Here is a 23,388-nt window from a genome sequence, read left to right as displayed (position 1 = left end):
CTGGATGAACATCTCCAGAATGCACAAGATATCTCACTGATAACAATGCAAATCATGCAATTAAGAGACTTATTGTGTGCATTGTGGTCAGGCTCTCAGTGTAGTAGCTCTAGGTTAAATGGTGTCTCCAAGGAATTCAGTTAAACATGTTCGGGGACCAAAACTAGATGTTGTTTCTGAATAATAAAGGCACACACTCCTCTGTCCCATAGTATAACACTAGAATGTGTGGATTAATGCAGACTCACAGAGCTCCAGCTGCCGGTGACCCAGTAGGCTGTGGTACTGACTTGTGGGGAGACTGAAGTCTGGACAGATGTCAGCTCTGAATATGGCCACAGAGCAGGTGGATGGGTTGGCACAATGGGCGCAGGGTGCTGTACTGTTGCTGTGCTTTGTTGAGGAGTGGCTGCTTTGTTTACTGAAAGCTGGTGTGCAGCATCAGGACTGATGTTGCTGCTGCCCCTCACTATCGTGGGAATGACTATTTCATTGTAGTCAAAATCAGCTAAATCAAACGATGGAGCTTGGGATGTGGAATCTGTTCCAGTTCTTTCAGTGAAGGAAGGTTCTCTCGGTTCATGTTTCATTGTAACTGGCAGGAAATCAGCTGAGGAAGGCTGTTTGGCTCCTTCCAGGTTTGTAGGAGGTATGATTTCTGTTCCAGTTAAAGATGTGGAGTCATGAGAGGCCTCTCGGTTACCTGAGATTAGCAGAGAGGGAACAGGGAGTTGAGTAGATTTCACAGAGGCAGGAAGTGAAGTTGTGTTGAGGTCATTAAAATTAGTTTGATCCAAGGCCTCCGCTGTGAAGGCAGGTGGAAGTACTGTTGATTGACTGATTGCTTGAGGTATTTGTGAGGCGCTCTCGTCCACCTGGACTTCAGTATTAACCTGAATTATAGATTCTGGTGTGGGTTGTGGGCCCTCTACATCTTCTTCGTATGCATAGATATCTGGACTTAATGTGCTTTTTTCATTGTAACTGTACTCGTAATCATCACGTTCCTCCATCTCCTGGGCATTTGTTGTAGAGATAACAGTATGAATAATGGATTGATATGTGGGAAGAGGAGTCACAGAGGCCTTCTCAGTGAGACTGTCTTCTCCAGTGAAGCTATCGTAGTTATTTTCAATTCCCTCCACATATTTCACATCCTGTGTAGACTCCTCTGCAGTGAAAACTAGACTCGGCATTGTGCTAGGGTTTACAGGCCACCACAGATTGTTATGCCGAGTTGAGGACAATGATGGTGAGCGAGTCGTAGACACAGGCAGAAGATAATCCTCAGAAAGAAAGTCATCCACTATAGACTCCTTTGTTGTTCCATTTCCATTCTCCTTCATATTGTTGAGATCTGTGCTTGCTGGATCTTCGGTTTTCAAAGTGTAGGCAGTGGTCTTCGAACTGGTAGAAAATGCTGAAGTAACTTTGGGAGCTTTTGTACTTTCCATGTGAGCACTTCCTTTCATGCTGTGGGTTGGCTTGACCTCCTGTGGCGCATCGACTCCGTGACTGTCCTCTGAGTCTTTTCCATCGCTCTCAAAGTCATCTGACAAGTCTTCATGGAAGTTGATAAAATTATAGTCATAGTAAAAATCATCAACTTGAACATTGTTTTCTGGAGAGCGATCAATGTTTTCAATGTTATTGTGGTAGTGAAAATGTCCCTCGGCAATATTGTTGGGGTTGTTGTGATTTCTTGGTTGAGCTCTGGTGGTGCTGAACTTGGGAGGAGGTTTGGCTTCAGGTATGGAGTTAATTTCATTGAGCACCTCTTTGCTCGACCAGCCGCTTCCTGACCAGTCGATGCCAAAATTATCCACTTCCTGTGGACAGTCCTGAATGTAGCAGCTGCTGACAGCATGGGGCTTCTTTTGAGGGTCACAGTCGACACCTGTGTTTCGAGAGCAGGTTACATTACGGTGACGCACTCCACCTCCGCAAGACACCGAACACTGCACAGAAGAAGAAACTTCAGATTATCAGTGGGATAAAATGCACTTTTAAAATGTGTGCATGTAGTTTAAATGCCAACAGCTGTGAAGAACAAGGCCCAATCATCCGCTGGGATGGGTCTCCTCAGGGTCACAAACAAAAGGTACATAACCAGGACTGAAACAAGCTTAAGAGTTTACAGTCACACCAGCAGCTTGGAGAGGCTGTAGAGCATCCATGAGCATTCTGGGATGAGATGCTAACACGCTCGCAACGTGCTAACAATGCTACCATGCTGATGTTAAGCAGGCTTAATGTTTGTTTTGTTTATTTCAAATTTGTTTCAAATTTCATGGTAATCCCAGCAGTAATCACGGTGCAATTTCACTCAAAATCACAAATGTCAACCTCATAGTGGCGCCAGAGGAAAAGTCAGGGGATAACCAGCAGGCTTCATCCTCACTTGACCACGAATATCTATAAAATTCATTTGTCACCCATCCAACAATTGTTGAGATATCACAATATAGACCAAAGTGTTGTATCAACTAACTAACTGATAATTACTGCCATCCTTAACTACACTGGCTTAAAATAATAAGGTACAAAGACAAAGTGGGAGAAAAATGAGGAGCAGCTACAGAGTTCAGACCAAGGTGAAACTCTTGTTTTATAACACCTTAAGGTCTTTAATTTATTTCGAAAAAATGTGTCTGTGTTCTCTCAGTGGAGATATGGCCTTGGGCACACATCTGAAGACCTGAGGCAACAAATATCTATCTTTTGTATTTGGAAAAAAGTATGAGGTGTGAAAATGTCTCGTGACACATGCTGCCAAAATGAAGAAATGTTCCACATAAGAACTAGAAGATAAGAGCATGAATGACTCTCTCCATGATAACTAAATAATTTAATGTCATATTTTAACAGAAATGTCAGAGAGGCTGTAAGGATTCCTGGTGACATGGAGAACAATTTGCATTTTAATTTCCGTCTGAAACAGCACAATTGTGAAGGAATCAGAGCTTCATATCCCAAGGGAGACTCACCTTTGACCAGCTGCCAGCGGTCCAGTCAGCGGGGCAGGGGATGTGCGTGTTGCAGGAGGATAGTGACTCAGGTTTGGGCACGTGTCCGCATTCACTAGGCTGCAGGGCTTTCTGCTCCTCGACACTTACTGCCTGGATGCAGAGCACCGTCCTTTTAGTCTGGCCCGAGCTCCCACAGCTCGACGAGCATTTCTGCCACTCTCCGACCCACCATCTAACAGAAGGAGGCACAATACATTCACGCATTTCAGATTTAAAGGTCCACTTGTAGTGCAAAATTACAGTACTTGACAGCTGTGTGAATGCCAGTGAGTCACACAGACAGATACCGATGGCATGCTATTAAGGTTCAATAAGCATGATTATATTCCCACGCAGTGCTATTGTGCATCCAGTGCTATTTATAAATAAAATGTCTCAGGTTTTGCTTCAGCAAAATGGTAAGATTTCTGTCTGTCAAAACTTTGACTTTGACTCAAATTTTCAGCCACCCAGTGACAGACCACAAATGAACAACCAGTATTTCTACGCTTTGAAGGCTTTTGTGAAAAGTCTGCTCATCCATGGAGGATGTGTTTGTTAGTGGTGCCTTTGTTTTAAGCCATTACTGAAACTTTTTCATGTCATTAGCTGAAGTGCTGACCTCTGGTTGTTTTATGTTTAATGCAAAACTAACTGTGACTGTTCATTAGTCACAACACAGAAAGTTAGATCCAAAATCATTACACACAAGTAATTACCCATTAAATTACTGATTTCTGACAGCAGGGATGCTTCTGGTCTTCCAGTGAAAACACAACGTTGCTGCAGCTGTTTGCTCATGACATGCACAAAGCAGTCTATGCATACATTGTTTCTTGGGAGTTCCTGTGATTATCTAGTTGTACTGTAAAAATGACAATGAAAATACGATCCATACGTCAAGCAAAGGGCTTTCAACATCCACAAAAAGAGATGGCGTCTCGAGCTTGGTGCATTTTGATGTATCTACAGCATGTGTGGCAGGGGAACAGGGGGTGGAAAGGCCTGTTCTGAGAGGAAAATGAGCTGTTTCATGACTGACGCCACAAGTTAACAAGCTATGCAATAAAGTGTAAGGGAAGAAAAATCTTTGAAAAGTGGTGATTCTGATGTGAAGAAAATAACTATGATTTGTCTTCAATTTTGGGAGACTTGGGAGAGACTTTGGGAGAAAAAATGAGTTCTGTTCTCCATAGCTTCCCACTCCTCCTGAAGAACTCCTCTTTGAAGTTCCAGGTTAGAAAACAGCACTCGCAGACACAAGGACACGACTCAGGGAGGCAAACGCTCTTGATAAACTGAAACTACAACAACAGCTTTTACATGTTCTGTGGCAAACTCCAGTCCTACATGTGCACATTGAGAGTCTACAGACGTATAGACATATATCAATACTCTTTAAGCAGTTTAAGGAGCAGGTGTAGCAAATCTGAAATGGTAAACATTTCCATTTTATTAGCTGGCTGTCTTAACATGGTAAAAGCAGCAGAATGATACCTGGTCTTGCATGTACAGCTAAGATTCCATGTGTCTGACAAAAGGAAAATTCAGGGTGACGTCTTTTGCAGACAAAACTGTTCATGTAAAGCCTACGTTATAAGAAACTGCCATAACATGAACACTTATTCCACTTTTAGCAAGGCAACAGTTCATGAAAACAGCTTCTTTCAACGTTGTTGCAATGATCAAATCAGAGACTCCAGCAGTTTCATAACTGCTGGGATCCTTTGCCTTCATGCACATTACGAGGATAAGTGCTCGCTCGCTTGTCTTTTTCTCTGAGCATGTGTCATTGCATGACTCACGTGGCTGGACATGGATCCTTGTTACAGCTGGTTTGGTTATCGTCAGGTCGGGTTAAGGGGTCGCAGAAGTGCTCCTCCACTATCCCAGTTGTCTTTTCCACACAGTGAACAATCTGCCTCTGGACACCTGGAATACCAACGAGGGTAGAGAAAAGCTTTGTGACTAAACACACGCTCCCACCGGGCTTCATCTTAGTGATAATAATAATAATAACAGTAATAATAACAGCCTAGTAAAAGGCACCTTGAATGACCACTAGTAGGTTGTTGTGAAGCTAAAAGAAATAACACTGCAGAGTAAGGGACAACACATGTCTGTGTGATAAAACCAGTATCAAACATCACACACATAAACATGAAACCAGCAGGATGATTTTGTTTTTGTTGTTTTGTTTGATGTTTTAATGTACAAACATCAATTTACATGACATGTTTAAAGCCACTTCGTTCTGATACCAAATACTGGCAAATGTTAACTAAACCTTTGTTAACTTGTGTGTCATTTTATTATACAGCACATGCAGTATGTACCACATCAAACATCAATTTTCCTCCTTCTTTTCCCAGCTTCCATACAAAATTAGAGTAGATGCACAGACGTATATTTCACGCTGAGAAATGTCAAACATCCAGTTTTGAGACAGCACTACACAAAGCAGTGCATGAAAGGACGTGTCCCCTGAGGCTGTGACAGATTTGTCTCCTCCTGTGATACCTCTCTGCATCATTACTCTCCCGACCCCCCTGAGGGGATTTGCACCACATCAGAGCGGGAGGCACCTCTCACCTCCATGTGCACTCTGTTCACAACCTGCTGAGGGCCACAATGAGTATCTGATAGCTAATTTTCACCTTCAAAGGCGTCTCTTAAAGGACAAGGCAGCCTCATTTGATTGAAAGCCAGGTGTTGTACAGAGAGAAAAAAAAACAGAAAAAGGGATGACAAGATGGATGCAGAAAACACTCTAAGCCATGTAGACTGAATGGCCTTTTGTTTTTAGGTAAATTCAATAGCCATTTGAACAAATAATATTGTGTGATCTTACACTGGGGTAGATATGTTTGAAATGATGCTGTGTCTACATTTGCTGGGAAAGTGGAAGAAAATATGGACTTTTTAAAGAAAGCACCGACATACTGTTTACTTTACAGGGACTGAGAAATGAGAATCTCACCTAAGGAAAAGAAGGACCAGCTATTTCCTCTACAGGTAACAGGTCTATCTGCAGCTGCCCTTTTATTCCAAACATCTCTGCAGCACTGCTGAGAAAACTACAGCTTTTGTTCTTCTGTCATTCACAATGATTAACTTCACCTACAAACATTCACCAACTCTCCAGGCACTAGAGTACAGAAGAAAAAAAAAAAGACTTTTAAATTTCTGAAAGCTACAAAGCTTACAACAATTTGCCCTAAACATATGCAGATGTTTTAGGTTTGGTGGTCAGGATGTAGGGCATACTGAACAACTGAGTAAACAGAGGACAACACGTGGAATCTGTTTGCTAATTTATGCTTCTTTCCACATGGAACGGCAAAGAAATGGAGGAAAGAGACAAAAGCGTTTTAAAGATGGAGGAAGGCAAAGTCAACAAGTACGGAGGACTCTGCAAACAGAGCTGGAGGTGAACCAACTTCAGCAGTGAGTGACGGGAGCTTCAGATCGGATCACCTCTGAGATTTGATTAAAGTCATCCTCACAGATGACAGACTGTGTCATTTTCGCATTTGTTTGCTGTTTTAGGCCAATTTACTTTAGCAGCAAACTGCTAAACCCCTCATCTCTGCAATTAATCATACTGATAAAATCTTACTATCTTATCTTATATATGTAATGTAGTAGGTAATCAGTATGTGATGTTTTTGGAGTATTTTGAAGAATATAATTATTATAATATAATATAGAATATAAGTATACAATAATTTATGTCTGTGCACTTTTTTCTTTGGAGTTAAATGGGGCTTACGGAAAGGAAGTCCAAAATATTCAGTGGAATTTATTTATGTCCGCAGCCTATTATGCAAACGGTTCAACAGAATAAACAAGTTTCAGTCTAATGTGTGAGGCTACTGCCTCTGAACACGGGATGAGCTTTGTTTGTCAAACAACACGAGCCAACAGTTTGGCTGTTTTCCGTTCACACAGTAAAGCCCCTAATTGATCTTCAAATTCCATCACCAAGATCAAAACTGACGATAATCTAATCTAAACCAGAGAACAAAACACCACAGTGAAGGACTCCTGGAGGTGTGTTGACTTGTTAAATAGCCCAGTACAGATTTGTAGTGTAAATGAAATGTAGTGTTGACTTATGAAGCTCCTTTAATCCTTGATTACCGATGTGTGCTTTCTGCTCAGCAGTGTTTGTATTGTACTTTCACACATTGCGACAACAACTGCATTAAATAAGAACCTAAAACAATAAAATAAAACAAGACAATAAACTGGATTTAAAAAATTTTAAAAAATACAATAAAAATTAAGGTACATCTTGAGAGGTATATTGCATTGATTGTACCAGCAGCAGAAGCAGCATTCAGGGTAAGAAGTGCAGCAGCAGTAAGAGTGTGTGTTAGTGTCCAGTGTTTACAGTGCAGTAAGGCTTAGTGATGTACAGTTGATCAGTCTTACAGCATCGGGAAAAAAGCTGTTTCACGGTCTGGTGGTTTTTGTCCGGATGCTGCGTAGTCTTCTGCCTGATGGGAGGGGGACAAACAGGCCATGTGCTGGTTGTGTGGCACCTCTCATGATGAAGGATGCTTTCTCAATGCACCTGCTGGTGTAATCGTCAGTGATGGTGGGGAGGCTGCAGGAAATGATTCTCTGTGCCATTTTAACCACCAGATGCAGTGTGTTTTTGACTGCAAACCAAGCAGCTGATGCAGGAGGTGAGGATGCTCTTCACAGCACATCTGTAGAAGGACGTGAGAACTGAGGAGCCCAGATCAGCCACTGTGGAGCCACTGGTGTGCCTTCTTAACGACGTTGATGGTGTTGTTGTTCCAAGTGGGGTCGTTTGCAATATGCACTCCTAAGTACGTGAAGCAAGCGATGACCTCCACTGTGTCTCTGTTAATGTATAGGGGAGGAGGAGGGGTGCGTTTCCTGCGAAAGTCCACAGTCATTTCCTTAGTGTCGCTGGTGTCGACGCAAAGGTTGTCGGCTTTGCACCAAGCCTCCAATTCTCCCACTTCTCTCCTGCATCGTTGCTGGTGATGAGTCCTATCACTGCTGTCATCTGCAAATTTCACTATGTGACCTGTTTCGGGCTCCCAGCTTTTCAAGGGTGAAACCCTCTACAGTGAGTGCCTTATCTTACTGCTGCTGTGATGCTGAGGGACAGTTCACCGGAGCCATTAGTGACTGTATGTGAGGGCGTTAATGGACATGTGCAGGCAAAGTGTTCCTTTTTTTCTTTCCACATTATTCTCACATATTGCTGAATTGTGTATGTGAAGGTTTGTGCTTGTATTAGTGTTCCTGCAACTGCAGGATCAGCCATACCTCATTTCTTCACTTTTCAAACATTTCTGCACTTTCTGTACCTAGACAAGTAATGGAAAAAGAGAAAATGCTCCTTGATAATACTTCTTTCAATCATTGTCTGTCAAGTGTTCTCCCACTGAATCAGAACTAGAGAGGTGAAGGACTGACTGTTCTTACTGAAGAAAGTACAACAGTGTGTTTATAAAAGTTCTGTGAATTTCAGTTACATGTCAGTTGTACTTCCTCTCTCATCCTCAGATGTTTCGCTTTAGTGCAAAATGAAAGGTTTGTCACCTTTGCATCTTCTTTCAACTTGAGAAAAACCGGAAAGTATGCTCCAAAAAGTACTGAACTAAATATATTGTCAATATATGAAATATATTGTCTTTGTACTATTTTCAATTGGTTATATGTCAAAAAGAATTAGCAAATTATCACATTCTGTTTTATTTGCACTTTACACGTCCCAACTTTTTCCTGCAAGTTGGGATTTTGCAAGCAAAATAGCAAAAACCAAAATGGTTTATTCTTACCTGTTCCACACGTAACACTGCATTCAGTCCATGAACCGTATTTCCAGAAGAAACCTGACGCAGCGACGTCGTCCTCCGAGACATTTCGACTAATTGTGTACTCATACCGCACTCCTGGATTGGTCTCCTGGAAGAGAAGCTGTAGCACACGGGACAATACTGAGTCCACTGAGTTGTGAAATATACAAAGAAAACTAACAGCTTTTCTTGACAGAACATTCCCAGGAACTACAAGACTAAATAACAAGGTAAAGAAACAGGAGACTGGTGGGTGGAGCCGTCCGCTTTGGCTGACTGGGTGCGCCTGGGCCCACTGCTGCCAGTCACTATTATGACTTATTTCCACACATCTCATCACGTCATCAAGTTTTTTGTCAATAAATCAATTAAATTAAGTTCATCTTTAGTGTCCCTCCCATATTTGCCTTTTCGAGCCAGTCATGACACTACAGTAACTAATTATGCGGTCTTCCAGTCAGAATGAAGCCAAGTTAGTGCTATTCAGCACTGCACATCTCACCCTTTCACATCAGAAAATATGGTGTCATGAGAGGGGCTGGCTGTAGGGAGGGAAGCGTCTGTACATCGTGTTTTAGGGAAAGCCTGCATAGCCTACCTAGAAAGCTGTTACGCCTACCTGAATCCACAGTGGTTCCATGGTGGGCCCTGGGGACGTCAGGTTCTCCAGGTGTCCTGTCCTCTCATAAGTGAATACTGTCCCGGCTGCCTTGTACTCTCCGTTCCACTGGATCGTCCAGCCTCCGTTCAGGAAATACTTGTTGGGGGTGTCGCTTCGTAGTGCCAAGAAATTCCCCGCTTCAGCCACCTCCTCAATGCGGATGTCCCAGGCTCCCTCTGGGATCAGTCCAATGTCTACATAGCCTAAAGGACATTTCATTTCAGTGAAATGGCAACACAAGGTATCCTGACAGGAAGTGGAGAAAAATAAATGCCTCTTTAGACTCCTTCAGGCTAATGGCCATTTAGCAAAAGGAAAAGGTAGTGAGGACCCCGAAACGGAAGCAGTCAAATGGAATTCAGCCCTCATTCATTGTCTTATTTATTTACGCCTGTGTAAACCAAAGTCAGTAAGAAACTTACCAAGTCCTTCGCTCTCATCAAACGTTCTCCTCACGGTTGTACAGGTGGAGTCATTGCCATTACAAACCCCACAGCGGTCCTCGACAGCGCTGGACTCAATCACGTAATCACAGCCGACCTTCTGTAACACGCGAGCAACAAAATAAATTTCACAATCCATTATCAAAAACAAACCTCGCGGTGATTACACAGCACAGGCACTAGATAACACACATTATGCATGGTTGCTGAACATCTGTTTTCCTTCTCCTTACATTTAGATCAAAGCCAAAGTTTCCAATCTATCATCCATATGTAGACCGGACAAGCCTTCAAACAAAATCAGTTTACATCTAAATCACAAAAACAACACCAAACACAACCATGCGTCACCTCGCTTCAGGTACCTTGGACCTGGATCTGATAAAAAAAATAAAATAAAATAAAATAAGTAAATTCTAATAATAATCCTAACATTTAGAAATATTGTTCTGTTCCTTATTGATAATATCACATCCCAAATGATTCTGCTGCTCCCACTTCACGCAGTTTACGGCACAAAATTTAATCTAAATTAAAAAAGGCAGCGCTGGGAAAAACACTCAGATCTTTTAATCAAGCAAAAGTAGCGCCCAATTTTTCTTTAGCAAAAGAACAAAATTATGAGCATGAGTACAAATTTATATTATATTATAATATAATATAAAAGTACAAGTATAAAGTGGCAGAGAATGGGGGGGGCGGAGGGCAAGTAAAAATACCTTAATATTGTACCATGTGATAAATGTAGTTAAATGCAATCAGTATCTAAATGACAATGATGATCAAAATCATTGACAGGGTGAAACGTAGAGAACAACTAAATCTAAAGTACTGCTGCATTCATAAAAAAATGTATTAGTCCTGTCTTGTACAAATCATCATATATCATAAGAAGATGAATTGTCCTTGATCACGTTTGTGTGCTCAGGTTATGTGGAAAACGAACAAAACAAAACAGCGACTTGGCCTTTAATGTTACAGAGATCCTTGAGAACACAAACCGGGGAAGGTAAGACGGAAAACGTGGGTGTCTGACAAAAATGTCACAAAATGTCATGAAATCAGAGCCCAGGGTCTGTGACTGGTGTCCACTCAGCATCCGAACAGTGTCTGTATCAGTGACTGGCATTTTGGCCCGAGGTGATAGGCAAGAGCAGAGCGATAAGAGCCACAGCGCCACCCCCCTCTTGAACAATCAAGACTTGGGTGGAAACAGAAGAGGACACAACGGAACAGGTTAATTATTTATCAGAGAACATGTGGACCAGCAAGGTTCAGTGTTGATACCTTACAGATGCCATTGATGCACATATCTCTGCTTTTGTTGCCCTCGTAACACGGCGTCCCATCAGTGACGGCATCCCGCATCTTGTCGGAAAAATGTTCATTCAGTGGACGGCAGTGCAGTTCGCACGGGCTGGCTGCAAGAGGGGGAAAAAACAACACATAAATTTGAGATGAGGCTGAACACATCGAACGGCGCTCCTTCGAGGTTTGCATAAAAGTTCAATCTGCTCACCTCTGTTGATGACCGTCTCCCACTTGTAGAGCTTGCCCTTGTAAGGCACAGAGTTGAAGTGGCTGCACTGGATGTCTCTGAAGGTGGGCAGTTCGACAGGACACGGTGTGCTGTTACAGATCTTGTACCTCCGCCGCTCCCCCAGACAATACTTCCCTCTGTGCTTCGGACTGTGGGACGTTCAAAAACATTATGTCAGTGCTGCTTTTGACTTTCAGTCTCAAAACTCTGTCACATTTTGGAAAACGGTGGAGTAAATCAGTCTCTGTAGTAAAGCACGTGTGTGAGAGGTGCTAGACAAATGAAGTTTATTGTGGTTATATGTACTTGAACAGAGAAGTTTTGCGTATGGCAAGCTGACAAAATGATGTACTGATAATATTATGAATAGCTGCGTTATAGACCTGACACAGACGAGCTGAGCGAATTATATCTATTTATCTTTCTTTTAACTTAACAGATTCTATTTTCAAATTTACTTGACTATTAAGCCTGATTCATCCCAGATAAAGAATTAAAATATCAATTTACTTGTAAAACAATTCTGAAGGGTTTCTGGCTGATGGTTAAAACTTACGCTGGGTTATCGCAGTCTCTGTGGGCACTTTGCACTCCGGCCCCGCACGTCCTTGAACAGGCCGACCACTCGCTCCAAGATGCCCAGCCTCCGTTTACACTTTCTGCCTGATATCCAACTGCAACACACTCTCCACTGAAACACCACTGGGAGATAAAAACCACAGCAGAGTTAACATCAGTAAATAACTGAACACATACTGCAAGCTTCGCCTTCTTGTTCTCGCTTGGCAGAAAAGCAATGTAGCATGATGGCCAAGCCACTTCATGTGTCTGCATGGTTGTAATACAGACTTCTTCTAATACATAACACATTCCTTAGTATCATCACATATATATTATGTCCTTTGCGCTTCCAACAGGAGTGTAGTGGAGGTCCACATCTGCCAACAGAACAAAATATTAAAACATAAACTTTCAGCAGAACCAGGGGAGGTCCTATTGCACTCTTGGTCCATCGCTGTTGACTCTTGTGAATCGTGTGCAACTTGCAAAAATAACAAGAATAAAAAGATGAAACAGGAAAGAACAAAATTGACATTCACATCAAACACGGGATCAACCGAAGACTCACTTTGTCCTCACCGCAGCTGGTCCCGTCCACAGCCCCATCCAGCTTTGAGTGGCAGGTTGTTCCCACAGTGCACCACAGAGTGCTGCATACATTCTGTAAAAGCAGAGAGAGAGAGATTAATGCCTCATTTAAGCAACCGGCTTCCCTTTCAAACATGCTGTTAGCAGGTACTTATTTTAACGAGATCTCTTCACAAGATTGTGCTGGTTGTATTCATCTATAAATGCACAACCCTGACTTCTAAAAGATATGTTTATCTACAAATAACTTGTTGATAATGGAAATGTAAGTTGAAGCAATTCTCAAAGTCTCAAAAATGTACAGGACATATCAGTGAAACGGTCACGGCCAGCAGATCTCATGTGTTTTCTGTAACATTTAACCCCCTAACCTTAACCACAGACCAGAATCTGGACCTGAGATGTGGTTTCCGGTGGCAGAGTCCTGTTCTTTGTACACCCACCTTCTACCCCAAACGCCTCCTTTCAAGCCCTGTGCGGCCCATAAATCGTAAATGTTTGGTTCAGTAAAATAAACTTGGGTCTCTGAACATAGTTCAAGCTGTGATTATGTTCCCCCTATGAATGTATTTGTTGTTGCAAATTAGTTCTTTATAGATGTAATTTCTCAGAGACAGGATTGTTGCCACACAGGCTTTTTCCCACGAGTTTACTTTGAGTGTTTGTCTGAATAAACGTCTGAATTCTGCAGTGCAACTGGAGTTAAAGTACAAAAGGATGTCATTAATATTGATGGATGAAGCATACCCTCACTCACAAAGCCCTGTGTTTGTTTTCGCTCTGTGCCATCTCATCAGATAAAGCCGATCAGATAAGGATTACAGGCAGGAGCCATCCAGCGAGGACTGTTGACATTCCCCTCTCCCAGAAAGCCAGCACTGTATGAATGTTATATGTGAAATGAGAGCCTCGGGCAGAGTGTACTGTCTTCCATCCTCGTATCCATGTTCTATGGTGCACGACTGGCAATTTTCAAAGACATGTCAGTGTGTAAAATCTGTACTTACAGCAGCACTTCAACATTTAGAAAAAGCTGCTTTCTCAATTAGATTTAGATGGGGAGATAAATACTGCTCGCTTCTCTGTACGCTGAGTGCGAAACTACAGCCAGAGGCCAGTAAACTTAGCTTAGATAAAAAAAACATCGTACTAGCACCTCCATAGCGCACTTGTTAACATGTTACATCTCAGTGGGAGTTTAAAAGGAACTTTTGCCAACAACAGTGTGGCCTGTATTTGCAAATAATAATGAGCCAAAAGACCAGGAAGGATGTTTGTTTCCTATAGCGGTAAAATCTGTGTGTATGTGTGTGTGTGTGTGCGAGAACCAACAATAACAAATAAGTCCCTGGCTGATTGGTGCAATTGTCTAGACTGATTCCTGTTTCTGTTGCATGCAATATTTTCTTTTTTTTTTATCATAATCATAACTCTGAACTTCAGAAAGCAACAATCAATTGTGAGAAATTTTTAACTTCTTGTCAAAGTAATAACCTGTAACTCCTGTCACTGACCACCTAAAGGTACACTGTAATGATTCTCAGTGAGGAGATAACCATGGAAACGGAAAGGTCTCAGTGACTGAGCATCACACTCTACAGCAATTCAGAAAAACTAAGCTTATCCTTCTAAAAATAAATAAATGCAGAAAGAAAAACAGATCTGTAGAGGTCACAACTTGGCTTTCTGGATGGCTACCTGAGAAACCCTGTTACGAGATTTATCAGGATCCGGCATCCTCCTCTGGCTGAGTCCCATGCAAAAAGACTAACAAATCAATAAATCAATACTTCTTAAATCCCCAAACCAACCCAGCATCGATCAACTTGTGTAATCCGTCTAAACAATCAGACGTGCCACTGAGTTTCTACAGTCTCAAACAAACTGCTGCCCTCTCCAGTGTGTACATGCAGCGAGCTATACTGCTGTCCAAAGGTGCTGCTAGTATATGAGAAACTTGGCACAACAGCAACAGCAGGAGTCAAGGTCATAATTCACAAGTGACGTCTTTGTTGATGTTTGCTACCTGGATTACAAGACGTGCAATTTATACACCCGGGGCTAAAAATAAACTAGGACGCTTCATAAAACAGAATCCTTTTTTGACATTTACTCAACTGAAAATAGTACAAAGACAACACGTTTAATGCGTGACCTCATCAACGTCACTGATTCATCTAAAAGGTATTCTTATTCCAAGCTGTCTGCCAGCTGAGATGATCGACTGGACCACTACCAAAAGTTTGAAGTATGAATCCTCTAGACATGAAAACATGTAAACATAGGGCCCAGATTCAAAAATACCAGAATTAACCTTTAATTTGTTAATTAAATTTTTAATTCAATTCAATTCAGTTTATTTACATAGCGCCAATTCACAACTAAAGTTATCTTGTGACACTTCCCAATTAGAGCAGGTCGAGACCAAGCTCTTTAATTAAATTAAATGCACATAAAATATGCTTTAAAAGGCAAAAGCGTCTCTTTTGCATTCTAGTGGCTTTATACATTTCCACTACACAGTGTGCTGTGCCTTTAGAGTCTGCCTTTCCTGTGCACTTTCATTGTGAAGCGCTGAAGCACAGAAAAGTGCATTTCAGGAGAGAAATGCATTCAGCACGTCAGTCAGGCCTTGGAAACACACATCAAACATTTTGGTGAAAAATACTGTATGTTAATAGAAGCATGTTTGTTTACAATGGAAACTCCACAGGGTGACAAGGATGGATTTGCTTGCACTTGTGGATGTCCAAAACAGCAGAATGATGGGTGTAAATCCATAAGCATCTCACTGTTGATTTTCTGTCCCGGGAGTTGCTTATAAACCCTGTACGTGTTGTAACAAAATGAATGTGTGTGGTCTTCTGTCCAGTCTGTTGCCACCCTTGTTGCTGTAGCCTGATGTACTGAATTGTATATTTGCTGCCACAGTCTAACAAAAACACGGCTTTGAAAGTCAAGAGGATTTAAACAAATTTGTCATGTGTTTGCTCGAACACACATAGCACAGAAAGGCTGCCTTACAGGAGACAATCTGAGAAAAAAAAACACATCTGCATAGATCCTATACTTCAGACAAGCCTGTGAGATTCTTCAGCAGGGAGCTTGAATATTGAGTGGTTCAAATCTTGGTGGTCATCTGCTTGTTAATCTTCCCAAAACCTCAAACCAGTTGCTGTAATTACCTCATACTGTGGGTGACAGCTCACTCCTACACAGCAAGTTGTGCTTTTTGCTTATGCAGACAGTTTAAATCCAGCTCATGTCATTAGTCTGGGAGGGGGGGGGGGGGGTTCCTGTGCTAAACAGGGATGGTAGTTTGTCTGGCTCTGCTCAACAGCCTATAGATACAACATGTCAAGAAAATGAAACCATGCGGCTGTCTGAAATGCACACGGGGCCCTTAAGGCTCCAGTGTGCTCCATCAGATCTGCTTGTCAGATGGTCAAATAGTTTCAGAAAACTCCCTCCCTACACTCCTTTCCAACACCGTCTAAGGGGATTTGTGTCTGGCCATTACTGTAACTTTCTGAAGCTGACAGGCTGACATTCCCACTCGTTTCTCGAAGTGATTGGCCAGCTGTGCAGAGGTGGGAAAGGAGCCAGGGTTTCATCTTCATGGGGGCAACCGAGTCCAACAATATGAGTTCTTTCCAGAAAAGACTGTATGAGAATTCTGCTTTCTAAAGTAATCTGTAATCTTTGTCCAGTAATATTAACAAATCCCAGCTGCCAAAATGTACTTTTTGTACTCGAGTCGGAAAGAAAGAGATTGTACTGTGGCCTTCTGCATACAGAAAACGTCTGAGAGCGACAGCAAAAATTATACTGTCTATTGACTGTACCTAGCACCTGGAGCAAAGCATCTCTTTGAACGTGATACTACTTTCAGTCTGAATGGGCCCTCAGACACAGTGTTATAATTCTTGCTGAAAATCTGTGCTGCCTGCTCTCCAAATCCAGTCTGTCTGGGTTCAAGAAAATAGGATAAGTTATGATGAGATAATTGGATTTTATTACCTTTTAAAGATTTAACATTTGAAAGGTCAAACTCAGCTGTTAAAGTGCTAATGTCAACTCTACAACCACAGTAAGAGGGGGATCTATTAAAGCCAGGATCATTATTGAAGACACTTGAACCTCGGAGACTCGGCTCCCTGCTGGGCTGGTGTGTGCATGTTAATGGCCATGTGACTGATGGCCACGCGGTAAAGTGCAAAGGGTTGTGGAAGCTCTACCACAAGTCTGGTGCAGTGGTGGAAAAAGGATCCAGATCACTGATTGAGTAAAGGTGCTAAAACACTGGAAAGTAAGTATTATCTGCAAAATTCACTTGAAGTATAAATTGTAAAAGTACTCGTCATGCATAAAAACAGTCGCTGTTATCACTTCGTCCTTCAATTCATAAGAAAGTCAAAACAATATGTTTGGCAAAAAAATTCAAATCAGAATACATTAAGTAATTAATATGGTGCATGTCGTGGAGACAGCGGACTGAAGAAGCCACGTGTGAAGACTCAATACCACAGTGAATTGTTATGCTGCAGTTAACGGTGGGGACTGAACTGGGAGCCTCGTGTCCTGGCTTCCTTCATGTTATTTCAAAAGCTGATGACTCAATAACTCTCATTGCTTCTTTAGGTTACCATTTTCTTTTTTTTTAGTTATCAAAACGTTTCGATTTCATTTTTCAAGTGGGATAAGACTGAATCGCAACATGCTGGTTGCTGTAAAGATGTAATTTCCAGTGGGGATAAGGAAGGGCAAGAGAGAAGACTGGACCTGTTGAACACGTAAATGAATTCATCCGAGTCACCTTCAGCTGTTAGAGCAAGCTCATAAGAGGAGCCACAAGTGGTTCAGCAAGGTGAGTGCTTTGAGATTGTTCCTTGGGTTTCACCTCTGAAGTTGCTAACATGCTGCACTTAAATGGTGAAGGTCATTGAAGCTGTACGCAGAAAATGACTGCAAGTAGGTGTAGAGTGATAAGAATACAGAGTTTCAAAAGGTGGATTTTATGAATAATCCAGTATAGTGAAGACTGCACCAGCAGTCTTGTACTGAATAAATAATTGGATCAGTGAACAATAGAGGAGGTTGTAGAGATACAACGGAAAACGTTTTGAGAGCATTTGGTTGGGTTAAATGAAAAGCAAAAAGCTGCTGTTGTTGCTATGGTTGTTGTTGCTGGTTGAAAAAGACAAAAACAGAAAGACAAAATAGAAGAGAGCTAAAGAGTACAAAAGTGAACAGTGGAGAAGAGAATAGTAGACAAATACAACAGGGGGAATAGAGGGGACCCACATTCTTTCCATGCAAGACTTAGTGTGGATTTATTTTAATGTGCGTTTTGTCATAGAGAGCCTTACATCCATGTCATCGCAGAGCAGGGACCCAGATCCATACTGCAGCCGACACTGATGGGTCGCGCTGTACAAAACCCCAGGAAGCACTGAGGTCAGTGACATCTTTTCCTTCACCGGGGGATCGTCAAGGCACCAGCCCCAGCCACGACTGTGAGGGAGTGCGGGAGGAGGAGGAGGAGGAGGAGGAGGATGAAGAAGAGTGGAATTAAGTCAGAAACAAAAACAGAATCTGCTCAGCAAAGTTTCTACAGTCAGTATCATTATTTAACATTTTAACAGAAAAAATAATGTGTTTTTTATATGAAAACATTCACAAAGACTACATGAGTTGTCAGACGGGCAGGACTTTGCCAGAAAATACCCCAAATGTAATACACTTAAAGTTTCTGGCAGAGGCAACAACCTTTTCTGATAATCAATAGCAGAAAATAATGCAGCAAGAATCTTAATCAGCAGATAATCTGAAAAACACTGACCATGTTGCACCAGCACAGTGGACAAACACACGAGAAGTGACCTCTGATTGCCAAAGCAGAACATAAAGATTCAAATTAGTTCAGTAATCCATTTATTAAATATCCTTAAGTTCAGCTCCAAGACATAAAACTCAGTCACAAAAAATGTGTAAAAATTAACTGAGCACTTAGATACTGAGCATTTTGCAAGTAAAAAAGCACCTTTAAAGAAAAAAAAAACAGAATAAATGATTAGCCAAATTATTTCATGTTACAAAAAAATGCAAAAACAATGGAACAATTCCTACACTGCAAGGCCAGCTGATATCCTCACAAGCCCCAAATGAGTCTGTAGATAGCGAGTCTTGTGGTTACAGGTTATGAATTGGAACTCAAACACGTCTTTTGGCACCATGTGCAGACATAAATTACTCTGACATGTCAAGCCCGGTCAAAATTATTCAAAACTGGCACTTAAAAGATGGGTTTTGATACTCTTTTATTTACTTATACTCACACAGGAAGTTTGCCTTATGTTGTAAATACCTAAGCCTAAATCGTTGCTCTGCATAAGTTCTTATTCGTCTACATTCATCTGTGCATATTGTCAAACACAGGCACACATTCTCTGGATGACTTCTTTGTTTGTAAGAGCGATTCTAAGTGCTTTCTCTCCTCCCATAACTCGACAATCAACACGCAAAGAAACAAAGAGAGTGGCTTTAATTATGTGGTTAATGCACCAGAGTAACCATATATGTATTCTTCCAGGAAAATGAATTACCAGTAGCCCAGCATTGCATTAATGGAATTAATGCAATACTCTGACAGGGACGAGCAGATTTTCTTGTTTTCTTGTTTTCTCGTTCATCAAGCTTGAAGCTGAAAGTCACCCTTAACAAACTATGAAATCACTGGCAGTCTGCAGCTAACCTTTTCTTTGTTTCCTTCGCTGCACTTTCACTAATTAGATATATGGTTAGGATTAAACTGTTCTGAGTAACGTCAACAGGTTGTCCTTGGTGGAGTAGAACCGTGGCCAAAGTAAATATTTTGTTATCAAAATCACTGTCTGAGCAGACAGAAATGAGCTTCTGTATCCGTAAATCGGATGCCGGATACACAGAGACCGAGGTCACAATTTCATTAAAAATCACAATACACAATAACACATAAGCTATACACAATACGACAAGTTATAACAATTCATTCTGAGACAGACATGAAGGTTTGTACCAAATTTCATGGCAATCTATCCCACATTTCACGCAAAACAACCAACGTGAACCTCATGGTGGTGCTAATGGGAAAGTCGTGGAACCACCAAAGCTGTATGGATTTACCCCAAAGGGTAAGCAAAAGTCTGCTCAGTATTACTCTGAATGCCACGTGGGCAACGTGAGATCTTTTTGTCACAACTGTCGCTGCATGTTAATGTGCTGTATTTAATTATCCTTTACATAAATGGCAGTGCTGTTACTTCAGAGTTTGTTAACTTCTTTATCAGAAACAATCAAGTCCAATAAAAGATCACTGAAGGCACCTGACTTGAACCTGCAGGGTAAATGCAGTTGTGTGTGAAAAAGGGCAGAGGGCCTAGAGGTTGGAGAAGCGGCTTGTGATCGGAGGGTCACCGGTTCGATTCCCCCACCGGACGGGCAGGAAAAATTTGGGAGTGGTGGAGTGATTAATGCGAAAAATGCCCCCCCCTCTATTAGCCGGCTGATGTGCCCTTGAGCAAGGCACTTAACCCCCAATATGATCCCCGGGCGCTTGATGCAGCCCACTGCTCCTGTGTGTGTTTCACTGCATGTAATTTGCCGGGTGTTGCATGTGTGTGTTCAACTAATGATGGGTTAAATGCAGAAGACGAATTCAGTGTGTGTATGTAAAAATATAAATACTGTCAATAAAGCTGATTTGATTCACACGTGTGGCACAACGTGGGCACTTGAACCCAGATCACCTTAATGTATATGCATAACAAGCTTAATTTCTATTAATCAAACATATAACTTGACTGCCTCTGCACAGGTGAGGCATCACATTTTCAGGTTATCGGGTTCAGGAACGCCTGGAGGGAATTTCTTTAAATTTAACCTGACTGTTCACTTAGACTCAAGGATGACTTGATAAGAATTTGGTGGCCAAAAGTCGCTGTGACCTCACATCTGTTCATCCCTTTCTCCTGAACATTTCTGTGCAGCACAATCCCAAGTGCAGGGGCGTGACACTGCAATGGTAGTTTTTAATTAATTACATGCAAGAAAAGAACCTCAGTGACACCATGTTTTGATTAGTTTCTCATTTCTTGATGAAAAACATTTTTGGCTGACTGATTTGGCTTCATGTCACAGAACACTGTGAGGTTGTTTTATTAATTGGCAGCAGTATTTCAGAATGGAGAGAAGCTGTTGTTCTAAAGGACAAAACACTGAAACTTTAACTGTGTGTATGTACCGATTAAACTCCCCACGTCGCAGTATTTATACAATGACACAGCTGGTCAGTCCGGTTTGGGCCACTCTTGCAGCTACTAAAACTGTCCAGCACAGCCCAGTGAGCAATCCTGTCAGCCATAATGTCAACCTCTCCTTTGTCTTCAGAATAGTCTGTCGGCTGAGATGTCTCTATAGTTATGTAGCCATTAGAGCTGTGGCATAATTAAATAAAAATAGTTTTCCTGACAGTGAGAAACAAGGACGGTCGGACTGACAAGCGGTTATGAAATTAGCTTTGGGAAAAGAAAAGAATTAATATTAACATCATCAATTTTCAGTGTCCCCAGCAAAGGCCATTGCCAAATTATTAGTTAAGTGTCTCATTATAGCTTTTCATTACCATAGTCAATTCAACTGAGTTCTGCCAGTCACAATAATTGCAAAACTGCACAAAATTAGATACGGTACGTACAGTATTAGGAGAACTCAGTGAACTAAGTGGGAGTTTAATTATCTGTATCTTTCAGTGTTCGTGTTTTACAAAACAGATAAGAAAAAGTTATCTAATCGTTATCTTTTAATGTGTGGAAACTCAGGTTACCCAGGTAAAGATGGTAAGGCAGCAGGTAATCAGGTCCCAACAATATACATATTTACAAACTGGCAGCCAGGCAACAATAAAAAGGAACAATATGTTCAATAAAGACCAGACTACGCTTTGAAACTAATCTCATCTACTGGTATTAAAACCCTCAGCAGAGACATTCAGAGCTCTGTAATAGATGGATAGATGGATAGATAGATAGATAATGACAACTCTGATGCGACTGTGGTGAGTCTGTGGTCATTAAATAAAAATGAGCTTCATGATATGAATTTCAATTGCATTCAGAAACTTATATAGACACGTTTAAAGAAGGCTGCATTGCCAGAGCTCCATGTAAATACACTCGTGATGGAAGATGCGTGCAACATGTTTGCTTTTTTGTTTGCTTTAGTCAGTCCAGTGTTGTCCTGTAATGATTAGGTTAAAAAAAACCTAATGATGCATGTTTTTGGGATTGTGGGAGGAAGTCGGAGTACCAGGCACAGGGAGAACATGCAAACTCCACATAGAAGGGCCCAGACCGGGATTCAAACCTGGAACCCTCTCGCTATGAAGCAACAGTGCTAACCACTGCACCACCGTGTAATAGAGGCATATAAAAGTAAAATAAAAAACAAATAAAGTAGAAACTAAAAAGCGCATAAGGAGACAAAGAAAAACAGTGAACTGGTTAATGTGACAGCGGCTTGATTAATTGCAGCAGACTCAACAAGTCCACATAAGCAGCAGACTCCAGACTAGAAACCGAGCTACATTACTTTATAACCTTAATGACTGAACACCCGCTGTGAGAAGCTGTAAACAAATGCATTGGCTGTGCTGCTGTTAATGAGGATGTTTTCCCATCCAGCAGACACAGAAGATCAAACCTGAGTTGTGTTTTTGTAGGTCCAATATTCACTCCTCTTTAAGCCCCGTTATGGCTGCTAACCACCGAGGGAAAAAGCAGACTCTTTAGCGGCTAAATGCTCCACTATGTTGTCGTTAATTGTGTTTGTTTTCTGCTTCTGAAAACAAAACTGATGAGGCCAGCATGAGTACAAACAATAGTGAAGTCACAGATTGTAAAACAATGAGCCGAAAGAAGCCAAAACGCTCTGCAGACCTGAAGAGTCTGATGACTGTCAAGTGAACCCTTTCACATTACATCATATTATACAGTCATTTCATCCATGCTTAATATAAAAGTCTGACTACAGCAGATTACGCCAAGTTAGCCTAAAGAATAGAAGTGAATACATCGGATTTAAAGACTCGAGGGCAGATTGTTTAACACAAAAAAATCGTTAATTTGAGAAGACCTTGTGCTGACTACTGAGCAGCAGCAATTAAAATGTTCTCCATGACTGCCTCTGGACTGAAAGGAAGCTCAGAGGGCAAATTAGGTTCTTCTGTGGCCTTGGTCAAAGCCAGTTTTCTTGGAAATGTTTGTGTAAATTAATGATCTGTTTTCTGAATCTCTCATATCATAATTTATTTAGAATCCACATGTAAGCTGCGATCACACGCGCTACGCTACGTGTGGGAAAACTCCGTGTTGAAACTGTTTGTGTCAACCTCCCTGGATCCTCCATGCAGCAATTAGTCCAATAAAAGAACTTGAAATTTGTTTTTTGTCTTCTTTGTTGTTGGTACTTGAGCTCTAAGGCCTTTCAGGGCTAACATTAAAAGGTGGCTTTGTTTATGAGTAGCCCACTTATGTGATAATATCCAAACCAATCACCGCTAGCTCAGTGTGACCTTCCACATTTCACATAAAGTAGCACTTACATATCAGCATGAGCAGCAAAGGCCTGCAGGACAACAAAGCCATATACAAATATACAATACAGGCTTTGTCCTGCAGTCAGTGAAAGAGACAAAATGGAGAAAACT

General features: G+C 41.5%; 1 protein-coding gene across 4 annotated transcripts in view; it reads right to left on the bottom strand.

The window, feature by feature from the left end:
* The window catches only part of LOC124061533 (A disintegrin and metalloproteinase with thrombospondin motifs 7), a 58,659-nt gene that overhangs the window by 12,808 nt on the left and 22,463 nt on the right, over positions 1–23,388 (bottom strand). For all 4 annotated transcript variants that reach the window (XM_046393429.1, XM_046393458.1, XM_046393448.1 and 1 more), the window contains 11 exons: positions 18,014–18,158; positions 12,625–12,717; positions 12,052–12,197; positions 11,475–11,644; positions 11,243–11,376; positions 9,935–10,055; positions 9,471–9,715; positions 8,834–8,972; positions 4,814–4,940; positions 2,988–3,201; positions 249–1,958 (listed from right to left, as the gene is read on the bottom strand). In XM_046393429.1, coding sequence (XP_046249385.1) covers positions 249–1,958; positions 2,988–3,201; positions 4,814–4,940; positions 8,834–8,972; positions 9,471–9,715; positions 9,935–10,055; positions 11,243–11,376; positions 11,475–11,644; positions 12,052–12,197; positions 12,625–12,717; positions 18,014–18,158 — 3,244 coding nt within the window. The remainder of the gene's footprint in view (positions 1–248; positions 1,959–2,987; positions 3,202–4,813; positions 4,941–8,833; positions 8,973–9,470; positions 9,716–9,934; positions 10,056–11,242; positions 11,377–11,474; positions 11,645–12,051; positions 12,198–12,624; positions 12,718–18,013; positions 18,159–23,388) is intronic.

Source organism: Scatophagus argus, chromosome 1, assembly GCF_020382885.2.
Source record: "Scatophagus argus isolate fScaArg1 chromosome 1, fScaArg1.pri, whole genome shotgun sequence".
Classification (NCBI taxonomy): Eukaryota; Metazoa; Chordata; class Actinopteri; family Scatophagidae; genus Scatophagus; species Scatophagus argus.
Note: the sequence above shows the minus strand (reverse complement) of the source record. Positions and strands in the feature narration are given on the sequence as shown.